Here is a 19,472-nt window from a genome sequence, read left to right as displayed (position 1 = left end):
CACACATTTCTGTCTTCTTAAAGATTCCCAAGCATACTTGGACTGTTTCCTTGCAGAAACAGTCATACTTGTCAATATTAACTATACCTCTATAATCATCAAAGACTTCTAAAATCCATGGGTAGATCACACTCATACCAAGTGGACACCAACTACTATGCTTTTGCTTCTTTTATTTGCTTTTAAATAGTTTCTATCTTCTCCTTGCTAAGCTGTAAGGTATCACTCACCTACCAGTTTTCTCATTCATTAATTTACTGTTGCGTTCAACACCTATTAAGCAGGCTTAATATTGTGTGCTACATCAAGAGGAGACAATCATTCCTTTTTGTCAGCTGTGGTCTTCTGAGTTGCTATGTGTTGTGAAATCAGATGACTGAATTTATTAAAATGATATGTAGAAAGAGAAATAAGTTTAGAGTGAAAGATTGAGGGTACCTCCTCGAGTTCAAACATAATGATATCTTGTCTTATTCCCAAGAAGATTTAAGTTGCTTAGAAGATGTACAAAACTAAGGTAGAATTAATAGTAATTATTGATTGAAATTGTGATACTAGATAAATAGATCAGGTCACAGGGAGCCAAGGAGAGGAACAAATGAAGCCAGAGTGACATTAGAACACCAACATGTTCTAGGAGGTCTCAGGCCCTTGCTAGAGGCGGGCACCTGGGGTAAGTCCAAGGTTTCTACAACTCTCGTATGGAAAAATGGATGCTGCTTTTAATTGGTGGGTTTTGTAATATTCCACTTATTTCAGTGTTTATTATTATGTTTAAGTTTGAAATTGATGGAAATCTGAACTCTTAAAAATGTCAGCTGTCATGCTGCCTTGACACTGTGTTTTATTTTTGAAGGGGTCATGGACAGTAATCCAGGTAACATTCCTCCCATTACCCAGAGCCCCACATCACTGTGTATTGAAGGTGGGCCTCACTCTGTTTCCCTGAGTCAGGTAGAACTTGTCAAATATGAGGAAGGTACCGGTTCATTGACTTACCTTTTCAAATAAACACATGTCAAAAGGGCCGTGAAGCATGAGACCTGTGGTTAACAGTGAATACTTAAATAGGAACTTGACTCTCACTCAAGTGGAGCTGGAATGTGTGTAAATTTGGCTGGTCCCAAAAGAGAAGGCAAAGGGAAACTTTAAAGCTTGATGAAGAAAGGTTTGGATCTTTTTGAAAAAGAATTTCATGACTCTTAGCTTTGCACGAAACTGATAGCCTTGAAAAATGTCCTGGTTTCTCCAAGGCCAAGGTATAAGGGGTACTTTCCACAAGCACTAGTTCAAGTGGCCTCTGAATTTTGGGTTAATGCTTGGTTAACACAGCCAAATCCATCAACTTCCTAGAGAATAATTATGATCCTGCATGTGGTATGACATTTGGCATTGGCTATTAGGACAAGTGGTTTAACATTAATCGCCTTTGCTGATTGCTACTAGAGCAAGGGTATAAAGGAGTTGGCAGTTAGTAGCAGTACCCTGTGATAACTCCGACAATTGTGTAGGGGAAAACTACTAATTAATTTTTGGATGCTGATTCCTCCCAAAAGCATTGCAAATAATTAACTAAAAACATGGACAATTTGGCTTCCTGATCTAACACTGTAAAAAATTATACGTTAAGTCTTGTAGTATTATGATTACTGTAAATATCACATGTCAAATGCCTTTCTTTCATTAAAGCCCTAAAGTGCTATTATAAATTGTCCTGATTAAACATGTTTAGTGTTAGAAAAAGGATGATTTTGGATGCCTGGATGTGATAAATTATAGCACCGTGACTGTAAAAGATAACTCCTGGATATTAGAAATGGTGAACTCTAAAAACAATATGTTTCATGAGCTGATTAGAAATGCCAACTCCTTGGGCTTGAATATCTTGAGCTTGAATTCCCTGTTATCTATCCATGGATTATCCTAATTATGGATTTTTCTCCCTCTCCTTCCACCATGCTACCCACGAGTTCCCGAGGTTGCTTTTCTCACTCATGTTTGCAAAGTTGGCTTTTTCCGATTGCCTTAGTTATCTTAACTTCCTTCATCAAGCCCTATTTATTTGCTCACTATGTCCCCATCTCAGAAAAGAATTCTTATTTGTCCAACAGTCTGCATTTGCTCCTTAGAGATTTCCTGCTTGTCAAGGAAGAAGGATAAGAGGAGGAGAGGGGGTCATTTGGTGGGCAGACAACAGAGAGAGGAAAGTGCCTGAATTCACACCTGCACTCTGGGCTTCTCTAAGGGAATGTCTCCAAGGTCAGGGCCTCTTGGTGTCTTGCTACTAGAACCAGCTGTCCGGCGTGTACTCCTGCTTGGTTGAGGGCAGAGGAACTTGCAGATGCACACCTGCCATCCCAGCTATCCATGGACAGACTACTGGTTGGCTTTTCCCTCAAGGAGACTCAGACTAAGGACCATGGCAGATACTTGGCTGCTTTTGGTGCTAGAAGGGACGTTCCTGATGTGACTTGCATTCTTCCTTTGACTGCACTTCCTGTTGGGTTCACTCTTCTCCAGGTTGAGGATCTGGGACATGGTTTAGTATTAACTGTATCTTTGCTGGACATCTTGATTGGGTTTCTGCCTTAGATCGTTACTCTCCTGGATCCTTCTGTCCTATTGTTGTGACATTTCTGCTGCGGTCTCAAAGACTCTTCACCACCTGAGACTCAGTAGCCACCATTTTATACAGACCACGATACTCATGCCCCTCATCAGAGGGTGGAGGGGTTGACTTCCCATACATCTGCTAGCAGCCATCTTAATAAAGAATTTGAAAACCAACCTGCTGCTTCTCTTTAGGCTCTATGCTTGCTTAACTCTTTATGCAAAGCCTCATTAATACGGAGGGATGTTATGCCCAGTATCGTTTATTTTCAATATTATATTTATTATTAATCAACATCAGATCATTTCTGGTCTTAAACTGTATTACTAAATGTTTTTTGTTTGCTAAAATACATTTAGTCAAAGTGTGGCTTGTATAGATTGAAAACCTATGATGTTATATAATATATCCACAAATATTTTCTCTAATACCTCACTATATATATACACGTATAGTCATTACCTTGTATATCTTCAATTAGTAGCTCCTATTTGTCCATTTTCTCTCTCTCAGAAACTTTAATGGGAGTATAACACACATGCACAGCATACAAGTAATAAGTATACAGTTCAATGAACATTTAAAAAGTAAACAAGCAAGTGTAATCAAACCAAGATCAAGAAATAGAGCATAATCAGCCCCCTGGAATCCTCCCTTGTAATGTTTCCCAGTCATTACCCTCCCTTAAAAGACTAAACACTGTTCTGACTTTTATTACTATAGAAGTCAGGGGAGATAACTAGATTGCCTTAAGGATAACAAAAATGGCTTAAGTAGGACGCAAAAGCACTACCTATACAAAGGAAAGGATTGATAAATAGGACTTTAAAGTAGGGATTTCTGTTTTGAAAAGATGCCTTGAAGAGAGCGAAGAGGAGCTCTTGAGTGGGAGAAAATATCTGTAATACATACATCTGATTTGGCACCAGAATATCTAAACGACTCCTACAAATTGACAAGAAAAAGATATCTGGAAAAAAATGGATATGCAAGTGGCAAAAGAGTATGGCAGAAGGGTTCTACATCATTAATCATTAGAGAAATAGGAATTAAAGCCACAGTGAGATGCCAGGGTGTACCCACTAGAATGGCTAAACTGTAAAAAGAACTGGTGATGCTCTCAAGTACTTGCAGGGGCGTCTACATTGGGACCAGTACTTTGGAGAACTGGCAGTAGCTGCCATTGTTGAACATGAGCACGGCCGATGGCTCCCCCACCCCACTCTTAGGTATGGCCACACAACAGAGCTGAACCCATGACGTGTGACTGCTCAGAGACAAACAAATGCATAGAGAAACATTCATTCTTGTTGTCAAGAAGATGCTTCTGGTAATCAAGATGTCACCTAAATTAGAGAAAGTACAGATAATTCTTAAAGGATCTTAGATCTTTCAGGCGTTTGGCCATAAGGAGTAATCAGTTCTTCCCTGGATTCCTTCTACCTGGGGATGGACCCAGGGGAGCTATACACTGGCAAACTCCTCAGCACCCACAGCATAGCCTGCTTCTTTCTGTATCTCTCTCCATCCTCAGGAGCTGGTCTCAGGACCAGGTCCTCATGAGCTGCATTCACCAATTCAGGGGGCCTCACAATGGGGTGGAGAGATCCTCACAAGCCTCCTGGCCTCCCCATGCCTTTTGACACCTGCATCCTCAAGAACCCAAGGCTCCTGGAGCATCTTACTTATTGTGGGTACTCTGGGACAGCCTTGGGGAAGTGACAGAAAAGCACGGGAGGGGACCATCTTGCTCTTTAGGTCCTTAGTTCCATATAGTTCTTTGTTCTGGTGCAGCGAGCCCACAATGCAGACAGGCCTAAAGGTGTCCAGAACTCGCCTGTAGCCCACCATCATCTAGGAAAGATGACCTAGAGCTAATATTTGTGGTACCTGGCAGTCCCATCTCTCTCATTCTTCCCACAAGCTCTTTTGTTCAGATACCATTATTATCTCTGTTTTACTGCCAAGATATTGAAGCCCGGAGAATTTAATTCGCTGCCTGAAGTCATCCAGCTTAGAAAGAGCTGGATTCATCTTCTCTGCTCTAGAACCAGATCCCTTAGCCAGGCCACTGATGATAAGTGCCTGGCAATGGCTGTTCTGGTCTAGTGATGTTATTGGTGAGCCTGAGAGACATTAACAAGTAAGCCTAAGTTAACTGAATGTATTAGTTCCACAGGGCTGCTATTACTAAGTGGGTGGCTTAACCCAACAGAAATTTGTTGTCTCACAGTTCTGGAGGCCAGAAGTCTGAGATCAAGGTGTCAACAGGGCATGCTTCCTCTGAAACCTGTAGAGCAGATTCTGTCCTTACCCCTTCCTAGCTTCTGGTGGTTGTTGCCAGTCCTTGGTGGTCCTGGGCTTGGAGATGCCTCACTTGAGTCTTTACCTCCATCCTCACATGGTGTTCTCTTTTCTGTGTCTCCATCCTCGGGTCTCTTCTCTTCTTATCAGCACGCCAGTCATGTTGGATTAAGGATCTACCCTACTCAAGTATGACCTCATCTTAACTAATTACATCTGCAAGGCCATATTTCCAAATAGTACCATATTCTGAGGCACTAGGGGTTAGGACTTTAACGTATCTCTTGTGGGGATACAATTCAGCCCCCTACACTCTGCTAGGGTTCTTTTGATTTGTTTAATCAAATTTGTTTAAACCCTTAGTTTTCGTTGGAGACGGGAGTACCTTCCTTGCACGGTCACAGAACTTTTAAGTGGTAGAAACAGGTCTTGACTCCAAATCTAGTGCTCAGTCGGCTCCCCCAGGCCCTTGCTGGATGATGAGTGATGTTGAACATCTTTTCATGTTGGCCATCTGCATTTCTTCTTTGGAAAAATGCCAACTGCCATTAAGGGTGAGGCTCATTAGAAAGTTAAGATAATAATGCTTTGTATTTATATATAGTGGCTTAGAGAATATAGAACATTTTCTTACCTGAAGCAAAAAGAAAGGAAGAAAAAGGGTTGTGGCTATCATCACTTTCAAATGGAAAGGCTACATCTTGAAAGAAATGGAGCAAGTAGCAAAAGCATAGAAGCAAAACAATTTTTTTTTTTTTTTTTTTGTCCCAGGGGACTGTATTGTGCTATTTATCTGGTCAAAGGAAAACAGCTCTTTGCTGGTGATGCCTTGCTTTTGTTGAGCAGTGTGCTTCTTCCAGAGCTAGGGGCGGGCTGGGTTTGCTGAAATAAGTCCTTCTGAAGGCAATCAGAAGGCTTTCTTCCCGTGAGGTCTTTCATTCTTGTGGGATTTTATTCTGCTGGTTCTCATGTTCATTATCGGTAAATGCAGGGCTCCCAGTATTATGCAAAAGTTTACCCCCAGGCTTGACTGTGTTACTAGGACACCCAAGATTCCAAAAAGAATATGTAATTGTTTCTGGCACAAGGTAGCATGAATGTCTGTCTCTGGGTTGCATGATATCTGCTTTGCCTTCAGGCTTTCAATTGTCAGCATTCCACAGTCAGGCAGGCAGCAAAGGGAGTGTGCTAATTAGATCAGGTGCTTGATCTTGAAGTCTGCACCAGCAATGACTAGGTAGTCGGCTTTGGAACTTTTGAGCACTACCTGTCTTTCTCCCAGTCTGCCCTGGAATGTAATTATCTTGTCAGCCAAGGAGCTGTAGCGCACAGCTGAACGAGTGCTCGGCAGCAGTGACAGAGTGATAAGGGAAGACGAATGGACCCACCGTGCATGACTGTTCCGAGACAAACAAATGCACACAGAGGCATTGGAGAACGGAAACTTAGAGAACAAAGAGGCTGCACTGACTATTTGTTGCTGAGGAGACTTCAGATCGTCCCTTAATAAGATTACCCTGCTTTTCGAGAGCGATTGCAGACCTTTGTTGGCAAACTCAAGTCCCAAAGCTTTAGAAAGCTCTTCTAAAATGGGAAGCAATGTTGGGTTCAATAGCAGCTTATGTGCTTTGCAGACCAAACGGCAGGTAATAAAACTTTGAAAGATGACTAGTAGGAGCACGATGAAGGGGACCAACAAAGAGAAAGCAGGTATATATACAAGGACTGCTAGCTCGCTATCAGCCCTTGCTACTGCAAGTGTGGTGGGTGGACCAGTAGCAGCAGCAGCACCTGGAAAATTGTGAGAAATGCAAAAACTCATTCTTAATTTTTTGAGGGCCCTCCATATGGTTTTCCATAGTGGCTGAATCAATTTACATTTCCACCAACAGTGCAGGAGGGTTCCCTTTTCTCCATATCCTCACCAACACTTGTTACTTCTTGTCTTTTTGATGAGAGCCATTCTAACACGTGTGAGGTGGTATCTCACTGTGGTTTTGATTTGCATTTTTCTGATGATGAGTGATGTTGAGCATCTTTTCATGTTGGCCATCTGAGTGTCTTCTTTGGAAAAATGTCTATTCAAGTCCTCTGCCCATTTTTTAAAAATTGGATTGTTTAGGGTTTTTTGTTTTTGTTTTGCTATTGACTTGTATGAATTCTTTATATATTTGGACAGTAGCCCCTTATTGGATATATGATTTGCAAATATTTTGCAGGTTGCCTTTTCATTTTGTTGATCGTTTCCTTTTTTGTGCAGAAGCATTTTAGTTTGATGTAGTTCCACTTGTTTAGCTTTGCTTTTGTTTGTTGCCTTTGCTTTCGGAGTTAGATCCAAAAAGTCACTGCCAAGACCAATGTCAAGGATTTACCACCTATGTTTTCCTCGAGGAGTTTTATGGTTTCAGGTCTTACATTCAAGTCTTGAATCCATTTTGCATTAATTTTTGTGTGGTGGAAGACAGTGACCTAGTTTCATCCTTTTGCATGTGGCTGTCCAGTTTTCCCAAAATCCTTTCTTGAAGAGACCTTGAAGAGACATTGTATATTTTTGCCTCCATTGTGGTAGATTAATGGACTATGTATGTGTGGGTTTATTGCTACCATATAATCCAATAATTCCACTTCTGGGTGTTTATTCAAAGAAAATGAAAACACTAACTCAAAAAGATGTATGCACCTCCATGTTTACTACAGGATTATTTATAATAACCAAGATATGGAAACAACCTAAGTGCCCATCCCTAGGTGAATGCATAAAGATGTGATATACATACACACACACACACACGCACACACACACACGCACACATATGCATGCACACACGCACACACGGTAGAATATTACTCAGCCATAAGAAAAGAAAGGAATCTTGCATTTGCAACAATACGGATAGACTTTGAGGGCATTAGGCTAAGTAAAAGCTAAGTAAAGTAAGTCTGGCAGAGAAAGACAAATACTGTACAATTTGATCAAATAAAAATAAAACAACAAATAAAAATGCCAAGTTCATAGATACAGAGAACACACTGGTAGTTTCCAGAGGAGAAAGAGGATGATGGGGCAATGAAATGGGTACGGGGAGTCAAAAAGTAAAACTTCCAGTCATCATGGGGATATAATATACAGCATGGCAACTATGGTTAACAATATTAACAATACCATATTGCATATTTGAAAGGTGCTAAGACAGTAAATCTTGAAAGTTCTCATCGCAAGAAAAAATTTTTGGAAGTAGGTACGGTGATGGATGTTAACTAAATTTATCATGGTGATCATTTTGCAGTGAATGCAAATATTTAATCATTATGTTGTGCAACTGAAATGTCAATTATACCTCAACTTTAAAAAAAAAGAAGAAATGCAAAACCTCAGACCCCATCCTGTACCTGAATCAGTGCTGGTGTTTTAATAAGCTCCCTGAGTTATTAGAGACACCAGAGGAGCTTTAAAAAAAGAAACCAACAAAACACTGATGCCTGGGTCTCAGCCTTAGAGATACTGAATTAATCAGATCAGGGTGTGGCCTGGGCATTGAATTTTTTAGAAAGCACCCTAGGTGATTTTAATGAGCACCAAAGTTTAAGAATATCTGGTATAGAATAGTCTATCTATACCCTTCTTGTTGCCAAATGGATGCTTCCAGGAAGGCTGTGACAATTTGGAAAATAAAGTTGCTATGTTTTTAAACCTGTACACCATGGATGCCTGGGTGGCACAGTCAGTTAAGCCTCCGACTCTTGCTTTTGACTCAGGTCATGATTTTGGAGTAGTGGGATTGAACCCTGCATTGGGCTCCCTGCTCAGTGGGGAGTCTGCTTCAGATTCTTTCACCCTCCCACTCTGCCCCTCCCTGCTTGCATTCTCTCTCTCACTCTCTATCTCAAATAAATAAATACATAAATATAATCTTTAAAAAAAACCCTGTACACCCATAATTTATAAGGGGTCCTCAGTCAGTCAGATACCTGTGACATCTATTCTCTAATCAAGAAAAAAATTGGTGTTTTGGAATGCCTGATGCCCATAGAAAGACACCATGCTTACTTCCCTAGGCCTTCAAGACTGAGGTATCTAGTTTTAGCCTACCCTTTCCACTCCATTCTCTTCTATGCTGGCTCACATCAAGCTGACTCACCTTTTTTCAGTTTCTCAAAAGCATTGAGCTCTGAGTCCTTTGCTGCCTCAGGGCCTTTGCACATGCCTTCTCCTCTTGAAAACTCCTCAACCTTAAGGTTGCTGCTCTATAATCACGTCTTGAAAGGCGTCTTCCCAGAAGATCCTATAGAAGTAAGTCTTATACTCTCCTCTTTAATTTTTTCCATTGTTATACATTATTCTTTTCCATTTTTTAGTAATATTTCCAAAGTTTTTAGTATAAGCATGTTCCAAATATTGCATGGAGCATACTAATACTAAAAAATTATTTTTGTTTATTTGAAATTCAAATTGAATGCCCTGTATTTTTAATGTGCTAAATCTGGCAACCCTATAGAAAAAGTATGTGAACTTCTGAATAAGTGAATAAAGTGTGCCAAAACTGTTCAAGCTCAACAAAATGTTCTCCTTTGAGAATTTTCTGTCTACTTTTTGAAGATTCAATACCATAAGGACAACAAAATATTGAACAATGTTATAATTAATAGTTATCCCTTGTAGCATATTTTTGGCTTTTTTAGGTAATTAGGCATAAAATTAATATGCATAATACTCCCAACATTTCTATGTCCAGGGGCTGTCAGTTTAACTTGTCCCTTGTACCTTGATGCCCTATGTAATCTGTAAAAGACTATGCCATGTGGAGAATGCGTTGTAGTTAAACTCCTCCTTGGTGATCTGAGCCAAGGTGAGCTTCCTTTAAGCATCGCTGTAATTTGGGCCAGCCTCACAGTCATGGACAGAGAGGCCAACTGTCACTGTAGAAAAGGCTTCAGGGGATAAACGGGTAACTGAGTTAAATAAGAATCCCTGAATTCTGTGAGGCTCTGAGGAAGTGAAGAGTAGAGCAATTACACAACTCTGAGCACTTTGTAGTACAGAGAGGCACCTTTGAAGAAACAGTTTGTTCACAGATGTTGGAGTCCCCATCAAAAGGGCACTTTCAGGGATTAGAAAAAGGATACTAGAAATAATTTGTTGGTCCTATTAAGGTTATAACATGAATGTATAAAAAAGTAACTAAGTATCATTTGAATATGTAAAAAAGTAGCCTGGTAGTTAATGTAAAAATATAGTAATTATGGATGTTCTGGGACTGCTGATGAGAGGGGAACAAGTTGTTTTTTTCTTTTCAAGATTTTTTTATTTATTTGTGAGAGACAGAGAGAGCATGTGCATGAGAGGGGAGGGGCAGAAGGGGAGGGAGAGGGAGTGGGAGAAAGAATCTATAGCTGACTCAGTGCTGAGTGCTGGAGACCAACACAGGGATCCGTCCCATGACCATGAGATCATGACCTGAGCCAAAACCAAGAGTTGGAGGCTGGAGGCTTAACTGACTGAGCCACCTAGGCGCCTGGGAGCAAGTTTGTTTTTATTTTAAAGCAGATACCCTATAAGTATGGCAACCACAGATTTGGAATACTGTAGAATGACCTTGATTTCATCTAATGTGATTCTTGTCAGTAAAAGTGATTGTTTGACATATAACTAAATGCAATTTAATTTTCATGCCTTTATAAGACTGTAAATGTATAAACTCATTCAAAAAATCTGAATATACTTAATATGTACAGTATGATGCCAATTATGTTAAACTATGTAAATGCATGCAAAAAAAGAGAAGACTTATTTTAAAATGTCAAGATTGGTTAGCTGTGTCTGAGTGGTGAGTTTATGAGTGATCTTTATTTTCTTTGTGCTTTTCTGTATCCACCTCCCCCTGCTCTTTTTTGGGCAAATAACATGGATTAATTTTGTCATCAGAAAAAAAGTAATTTAAAGTGTGTGGTCTTTTTTGATTTTTGGTTTTGGCCACACTCCCACAGTGTTGGTAGGAGAGTAACTGATACAGCCACTTTGGAAAGCAGTTTGGACACATCTAGGTGACTTGAAGATGCTGTTTCCTGTGAGCCAAGGACTTGAGTTCTAGACATGGATTGTCAATGGAGAACACATGTGTAAGGATGTGCATGGCTGCAACCTTGGTAATGCTGAACAACTGGAAACGATCTGATGTTGTCAGCTGCAGAAAGAACACACTGCAGTGCATATACTCAATGGACTGTGCGTGGCAGGGGAACAAAGTACACTGGAGTTACATGTATCTCTGTGGATAAGCCTCAGAAACATAACACTGAGCATCACAGTGTGAGTGTACTTAATGCCCCACCACTGTAATAGTTAAACATGGTTAAAATGGTAAATTTTATGTTATGTGTGTTTACCATCATAACCCAGCCCTCCAAAACATAACATTGAGTCAAAATGCGAATTTTAGAAATAATAGGCACAGATGAAATTAAAAATGTAAGCCAAAATTATGTAGTTATTTATGGATCTACATATTTTTTAATGGTACAAAAAATAAACATGGGCACAATGAACTCTAAGTGCTGAACATTGGTTACTTCTATGGAAGAAAAGAGGAGGGTAGGGTTAGTGTTGTACGAGGACACAGCAGGCAACTATATCTGGAATGTCTTATTTCTTTAAAAAATCTGAAGCAAATATGGTGGCAAATGTTGAGATTCGAGATAGTTGGGTAGTAGGCATGTGGGTGTCATTATATTACTTCATTTTTCTGTATGTTTGAACTGTATCATCATAACAAAACCCTATAGTCTTTGTTAAACCATGTGTCCCCCTTTCTCCTTTGGCTTGAACTGTATGGTGATTGCCATAGACAATAGCTGTTGGGGATGTGTTGGCCAATGGCATGATGGGCCCAAGCTGTGTGGCCTGTTCTTACCACTCAGAACTTAATAGCCCATAAGGCAGAATCCAAATGTCTCTCTTTTTTCAACTCCACACATTTTTAAATTACTCTATTCATCTAAATTAGCAGCAGCAGTCAAGATGAAGTGTACACTGGTTTTGAAGGACTGCCATTTTTAAGAATTCTATCTATTCATCTCTTCATCTGTGAGGCTGCTCTGCTCCACCCTTAGGCTCTGTGCTTTTACTGCTCATTGACTTTCAAAGTTGGTTACTTTGTTTACAAGGCTGCTTCTTTGGTTGTCTAGTAGTTAGGAATTGGCATGCTCTTTCAGGACAGCGGCCAAGGTTCCAGTGCAACTTAACTCAGTGATTGAGGCTGTAGACTCAAAGAGTCTTGGTCCAAATCCTGGCTCTCACAGGCAACTTGCTTTATTTTGAATTCTTTTATTATTTATTTCATTTTAATTTATTTTATTTGGTTCAATTTTTATTTTTTATTGTATTTGGGTTTATTTTGGGTCCATAACATGGAGATTAAATGATAAAATGAGTTAAAATACTTAACCCAAGCTGCCACCTAATAAGCCCTCAGCAAACCTTCCCTATTATTCTCATAGTCATAGCTGCATAACGTCTTTGGCTCTCAGTTTCCACTGCTATAAAGGGAAGGGCTTAGTCCAACGCTATCATACTGTTAGCATCAAAGCTAGTTTTACGATAGGCAATTAATTTGCTGCCCCTTCTAACAAAGATGGTGAGTAGAAAAAAGTAAAAACATTGACAGATATGAAAACTCTGACCCCTCAGCAAAACTCTGCCTTGGGATGTCTGTCCAGAACACAAGTTCTAAAATCCCCTCATCCTTCTCTTTAGGCAAATTATTGGTCTACAAGTCTGTTAATGCTCTATGAGACTTCTACTTTTTTTCTTTCCAAGATTTTATTTATTTATTTGACAGAGAGAAAGAGTGCACAGAGGGAGAGTGAGAGAGAGAAGCAGACTCTCTGCTGGGCAGGGAGCCCAATGCAGGGCTTGATCCCAGAACCCTGGGATCATGACCTGAGCCGAAGGCAGATGCTTAACCAACAGAGCCACCCAGGCGCCCCGGCTCTGTGAGACTTCTTATGGCAGTTACTCTATTTATCTTCCTCTGTTGTCACAAACCATGGCCTAGTCCAAGGGAGGCTCTCAAGAAATATTTGATGAATGAATGAATGAATGAATGAATGAATGAATGGCTTTAGTCAATAGCATATTGGTTCTAATGATATGCTAGACATTCTGGATGTTCTGTAAATCTTGAAACCTTTAGGCTTTGTATTGAAATTCCATTCTAGGGGGGACCTGGCTGTCTCAGTGGGAAGAGCATGAAACTCTTGATCTTAGGATCATGAATTTGAGCCCCACATTGCGTACAGAGCTTACTTAAATAAATAGAATTTTTTTTAAAAAATCCCGTTTTATATTTGTCCAAGGGTTGGTCTAATAGGGCATCTCATTAAAACCCTATTTTAAAGCTGTATCTTTAAAATTTTTTTACCTGTGTGTTTATTTTCTGATTTATGAGTCTTTGAATTCTTTAGAAGAAAAGTACTATGTGTAAACTCGGTAACTACTGGTGACTTTTCACGGTTGTGATTTATTAATTAGTCTGGAAAATGCTTCTAACTACTTTGCCCTGATAGTCTGAGGACATGAGTGTTATTTCCAAATCCTCCCTCTCTACAAGCTGTTTTTATTAATGAGGAAAGCATAGGCTGGCTCTCCTCAGTCTTTATTCCCAGATACCATCAATTAAAGATAAATCAAAATCCTTTTCCATTACACTTGCATTAAGAGGAATTTGTTAACTCTGTGGGGATTTCTTATAATCCAGAAGTTCTCTTTTTATTCCTAGATGATTTTATATTCACTAAAAGCATAAATTTGGAATACTTCTTTACAGGATGGGGTTGATAGGATAAAGAACAACTTTTTTGTCCATGCCCTAAAATTAGCTGTATTTTGGCTAGCTGGACTTGGTGTGTAGATCATTGGAATTCCTGGTGATTTCTCTCTTCCAGGTTGAGAGTCACTGACTACTAAAGCTGGAGGTCATCTGGTCCAGTCCTTTTATTTTGTCAAAATTGAAGCCAGAGAAAAAGGGATTTTCATCAGAACAAAATTGTTTTGATCTTTTCCAGTAGTGAACATTATAAAACAAAACAATAATAGAACGGGCTAACAGACAGCAAAAGGGTCCAATTTTTGTTTTATCTCCCTCTCTAATTCTCTGCCTCCTTTCAACTCTCTTGCTGCACTGAAAAGCTCAGACGATGAGCAAAAAGGAAAGAAGGGGTGAAATAAAAACTGGGTTATTGATTCTTGAAAAAATGAAACTTTATGTGATAGATAATATTCACAAGCCACACAAAAACAGCAGGCTCATAGCATGTTGTGGCTACTCTTTATGCTTGTTCTTAGATAACAATGATCATCAAATGGGGGTACTTGCTCAGGGGTTTTCCTTTTGTGGCCTAATAAGAAGGCTCTTGAGCTTATCCAACAAGGTGGTCCCAAGGGTGATGGCAGAGAGTTCCTTTCCTCTGGTGCCATCTGGGTCCAACGTGGAAGGGGTGGAGGAGGGGACAGCCAGGGCTGCAAAGGATTATAGCAATGGGTCAGGCACACCTCTCCCTGCTTGTGTATATGGGCTCCCTCGGCTTTGATAGGTATTTGTCACATGAAACTCCAAATTACTATTTAGAAACTTTGGCCCAATTTGACTAAAGATGAAAATCTACCGTGTATTTGGAAATAGCCTAAACAGAAAGATGAGCAAAACCCACTATTCTCCTCAAAGAGGCAATCATTGAGGGCATTTCACCTCTAGAGAGAAGGGCCCTTTGGTGGTATTAAAACCAGCACGGGTCCCCTGTCCCTGTGCTTTAGATACATCACTCTGTCCTAATAACCACAGGGACATCAATTAGCAGTCATAAATGTTAGCAACTAAACTGGCAGTGTCCATTACCAATGTCTAGTTTACTTTCTAATGTTTCAACATTACATTGTAAATACTAGGTTATATAATAATTATCGTTAATCAACTTCACAAAACTCATCTTTTCCAGCCAGATGTAGACATTTTGAAAGATTAGAATATTTCAAAGTCTTGCAACTAATCCCAGGTGATAAATAATATGATTTGACAATGTAGTTAAGAATGCTAATTTGTTTTTTATCTCAATATCTCACTAGGAAGAAAAGACTAGTCAAATTAGACAGTCAGGCTTTAGTAGCCTGATACTATCTTAATGTAAATTAACAGTAAACATTTGAAAACAACAGAGGAGATAAATTTTTTTTTTTTAAGCTTGGGTAATTGAATCCTGATTCAAAATGGTGTTTAGCACTAGAATGTAATATGCTACCTACTGCTCGGTCTATTATCTATCATTATCTTTTGAACCCTGTAATTGGACAAACAGGCATCTATTCATAATAATAAGTTTGTTCAAAATCATCTGTTTGCTGGAGTCTGGGGTGCACACTGCTGTCGTATTGAACTGACTGCAAAGCTGCTTACTTTTTTCCTTTCCATTGTCTGTTCTTCTTTGTTACCACAAAGTACAGCAACACTACATATCTGGACAGTCCAGAGCATCTTACCAAAGTTACAAAAAAAAAAACCCCAAAAAAACCCCACAACCCAAACCAAATTTTTCCTGCATTCCATGAATGGACAACATAAATCATATTTGCTGCAAGAGGGGCCGCCATTGAATCTGAGCCATCCCCTGCCTGGAGTGTGTGCACATAACTATGCTTAACACAGACCTGGGGCAAGCACATTGCCTTCTGGAATTTCCATAGACCCACCCACTTAGTTGCTTTATTTATCCTATCACTGGTTTCATTTTTCAGGGATTCTTAGTAGTCATGTTCCTTCTATCACAGCTATCCAAACATCAGCTTGCATGGGACTCCTGCTCACAGAGGTCTCCTTCTAAGAGATTTAAATGGAAGGGCAAGGCAAGCCATTATTGGTTTATTTTCAGTTTTCATTACCAGTAAAACAAGAGATCGGCATTTTCATGCTGTATGAAACCTTCAGGGAAGTGCAATGTCGCTGTCATTATTTTTAGACCCGACTGCCCCCGCCTGCCCCCACAAAAGCAGATGGAATGATGAGTCCATCAAAATAGAGATGAAATGATGAAAGAAAGCATCAGAGTCATAGAGTGGGCTGCTGCCCTGGTCTGCTGCGTGGCTCCCTGACAATGTCCCTTTGAATTTAGTGGAGCCTGGATGGTAAAGACCACAGATCATGACAAAACATAAATTTGCCTCATAATGAGATTAGTAGGCAGGCAAAATAAATGTCCTGCTGTTACATTAGAGGCAGGCTCTAATCTGGTGTTTTCCTTGGAAATGATCATTTCCTTTGCAACGGGGAACCGGGGAACCGTCGGCTTCTAAGGAACTTAAATCTGACAGATTCTGTTTTGCCACGTGGTTATTTTTCATGTTCTGTCTTTTTAGTAGCAGTTTTGAGGAGGTGTGTAAAGGAGTTGTGAGTCTTAGAGACTATACCGAAGTGAGTTACGGACGACTCTGTTCTCGATCACCAATCCTATTTCCCAGACTCCCCTTTTAAGAAAAGTTCTGTACAACCCTCCTCCCACTTCTAAACAGGAACTGGCTGTGGAGGAGGTGTTGTGACCCCCAAGGTCCTTCCACTCTAGCCTTAAGGATCAAAGGCAGAAGAGGTGCACTATTGTAATTGGGGTATATTTTTTTTTTAATCTTAATGCAACTCGACTACTTAAAACCACTGGAAACAAGTATCACATACTAAAGAGCCTTAAAAAAATGCCCAGATCAGGTGAACCCACATGGTCTCTGAGTAGAACAAAGGACTTGAGTATGCAGCTTGATTGCAAAGGACTTTTTTGGTTTTCAGCAGAAGGCAAACTCACCTGGAGTACAATACCCTGCTCTCATTAAAAATGCAAGATAGGATCTCCTCCTGGATCCTTTCTACAGAACCCAATGCAAGTTCATGGGCTGTACTGTCCTTAGCAGTGAGTGGCATTTAATCAAAGCCTTCTGTGAAATAATCTGAGTTTCCTGAGCCCTGTAAAGTCACCAAGAGAGTTAAGGGGTCCTTTCAAAGGAAGGTCAGACTCTGAATTTAGGAGTATTTGAAGCTTCTGCATAGAAGGCATAGACAATTTAATGTACACCTATTTTCTCTACATTTTCTCAGGGCCAGGCTGGAGATTCCTTACTTCTCTGTGAAACCACCCTTTAGGAATAAAGCATTTGCTACTACCTTGATTCATGGTATTTGACCTACTGTTTTCATAGGCTGGAATACAACCACAGAAACCTTTTGTATTTGCCTGTGCATTTTACAGTTTAGGCAGTGGTTTATGAACATTAGTGCATCTAATAAAACAGTTCCCTTTCTGCATCTGGTGTTTCTATCCAAAAACTTGAACTGCAAATCCAGCTAGTAGGAGGGAGAAAATATATTTTGGACCAATTTAACAAGTTTTTCCTTTCAACTTCTTACTTCTCAATGGTTGAAATTGTGTCTCTACTTATGTATTTTCTTTTCTTTTTTTTTTTTTTTGAAGATTTTATTTATTTATTCGACAGAGATAGACAGCCAGCGAGAGAGGGAACACAAGCAGGGGGAGTGGGAGAGGAAGAAGCAGGCTCACAGCGGAGGAGCCTGATGTGGGGCTCGATCCCATAACGCCGGGATCACGCCCTGAGCCGAAGGCAGACGCTTAACCGCTGTGCCACCCAGGCGCCCCTCTACTAATGTATTTTCTATGCATCTGATTTGTAGGCGTCTGAAAGTTTCAAGTCAATTCCGCTCCTATTCTCTGTTAACCCCCTCCTCGTCAGATGGAACAGTTCAAGGGAAGACAGACTGATTTCTGTTAGACAGGTGCTCCTCCATTCATTCGTGCTCTTACAACTTACCATGTCATTCTCAAGTTCTTTCTTCCTTGCCCTACCATATCTGTCCCCCACTCTCCATCGCAGCCCTGGGCTTGTAATTTAAATTGCAGATAGTAACCGAATCCACTCTACCAAGTGTCCAGTATATTTGTCATGTGTTCACGATTTTCTAATGGCATTCCATGCATTAAACCCTCAGAGTTCATGTTAAAGTTTCATGTCAAGTAATCTCCTTGAAGGAATTCCCCAAATGGTGTTTACTTACCTCATATAGATGAACTTGTTCTTGGGTTACGGCAAAGATTAATAGCACGTTATTTTGCACCAGTTTATCAATGAGTTGTCCAATTGTTGGATATTCCTAAAATTGACATAAAGAATTTAAGTATCATCTTAACACGAGTATGTAAAATAAAGAGAGGAATACTTCTTTCAAAGATATCAAAGATATCAAACATATCATTGGCATTTTGCTTTGGTTCTAAGTTAAAAAAAAATCACAGTTAACATTAGTCACTTAATTGGTTTAATAATTGTTGCCTAAATCTTGTAAATCCAATTAATTCCTAAGAGTCAGTGCCCAGCAATGTGGTGCATTGTGGTCTGTCACTTCTAAGGAGAGCACTTGGAATTTATTTAAAGACTTATAGTGTGTCATATTTTCAAGGGTAGAGACACAGTTCTTCTAAGTGCCACTTGGCAGCAGGCTCAAGCTGTAGAGAATGTTTGTTAGAGTCAGGGGAGGAGCAGATAGATGATGACAGACGTGACTGAGGGGACTCAGGTAGCTCAGAAACTCCTACTGGAATTGGATGAGGCGGGCTGAGGGCTGAGGGCCGAGGAAAGGGCAGCCTGCTGAGGAATGATACACTACAGTTCCTGTGTCCATCTGATCTGTGACACTCCTGCGCCAGTTTCGGGTTTGGTCTTACTGACTTTTTGATGTCAGTGATCAGTTTTATGGGATCCTGCAATATATTTACAGGACAGCTGAAAACACATTGTACCTTTTTCTCATTGACACATTAATTCCCAAGTGATATGAGTTCTTTAAAAACTAAAGAAGGTATAAATTGTCAAATTTGATTACTTTCTAAAGTTAAAAAAGGTACAGCACATTTGGCTGTTGTAAGACTCCAAATGTGGATAATGTACAAAGAGGAAACTCAATGAAAGAGTAGCCTGCAAACAATGAAACTAAGAATATGTTGGTCGCGAAGTCAGCCAAAGTGGAGGAACGCTGATAAGTATGCTTTCCTGGACACTAACATGTTCACATATTCTCAGCATGCTGGGAATAATTCTGCCTAAGAGCTTCATTAGGCCCCAGATTCAAGTTGAGGGAAAAGTACAGTTTCGCCTAAAATATTCAGGTAGATGAACCAGCTGCATATCTGGCTGTGTAATATGTGCTTGCCATCCAATTTGGATTTTTATTAATAAACAGTAAGTAGAATCCAGGTAATATAAATTTTCCAGAGGCTGACATATTTAGTGTTCCCTTCTTTTTCAACTGCCCAAACACCAACAATCATTGACCTTTAAGCCTGAATTCCCCCAACGCTGGCCCCTCCTAACGACACGTTCTTGCATTTTCAGCTGTTGTGGGTGTGTAGCAAGGATCACACCATGAAGCCCTTCGTAGGTGGACAAATGTCGTTTTCTATTTGACGTAGATCAGTTGGCTCAATTCACGCAATTATATTGTGTGTGTGTTCCTCA

The 19,472-nt window shown here is 40.0% G+C and overlaps 1 protein-coding gene across 2 annotated transcripts in view; it reads right to left on the bottom strand.

Moving 5' to 3' along the window:
- Positions 1–19,472, bottom strand: part of ITGB6 (integrin subunit beta 6) — a 73,131-nt gene that overhangs the window by 33,166 nt on the left and 20,493 nt on the right. For both annotated transcript variants that reach the window (XM_008687016.1, XM_008687015.1), the window contains exon 7: positions 18,016–18,111. In XM_008687016.1, coding sequence (XP_008685238.1) covers positions 18,016–18,111 — 96 coding nt within the window. The remainder of the gene's footprint in view (positions 1–18,015; positions 18,112–19,472) is intronic.

This window comes from Ursus maritimus, unplaced genomic scaffold (assembly GCF_017311325.1).
Source record: "Ursus maritimus isolate PB19 unplaced genomic scaffold, ASM1731132v1 scaffold_1, whole genome shotgun sequence".
In the NCBI taxonomy this organism is placed as follows: domain Eukaryota; kingdom Metazoa; phylum Chordata; class Mammalia; order Carnivora; family Ursidae; genus Ursus; species Ursus maritimus.
Note: the sequence above shows the minus strand (reverse complement) of the source record. Positions and strands in the feature narration are given on the sequence as shown.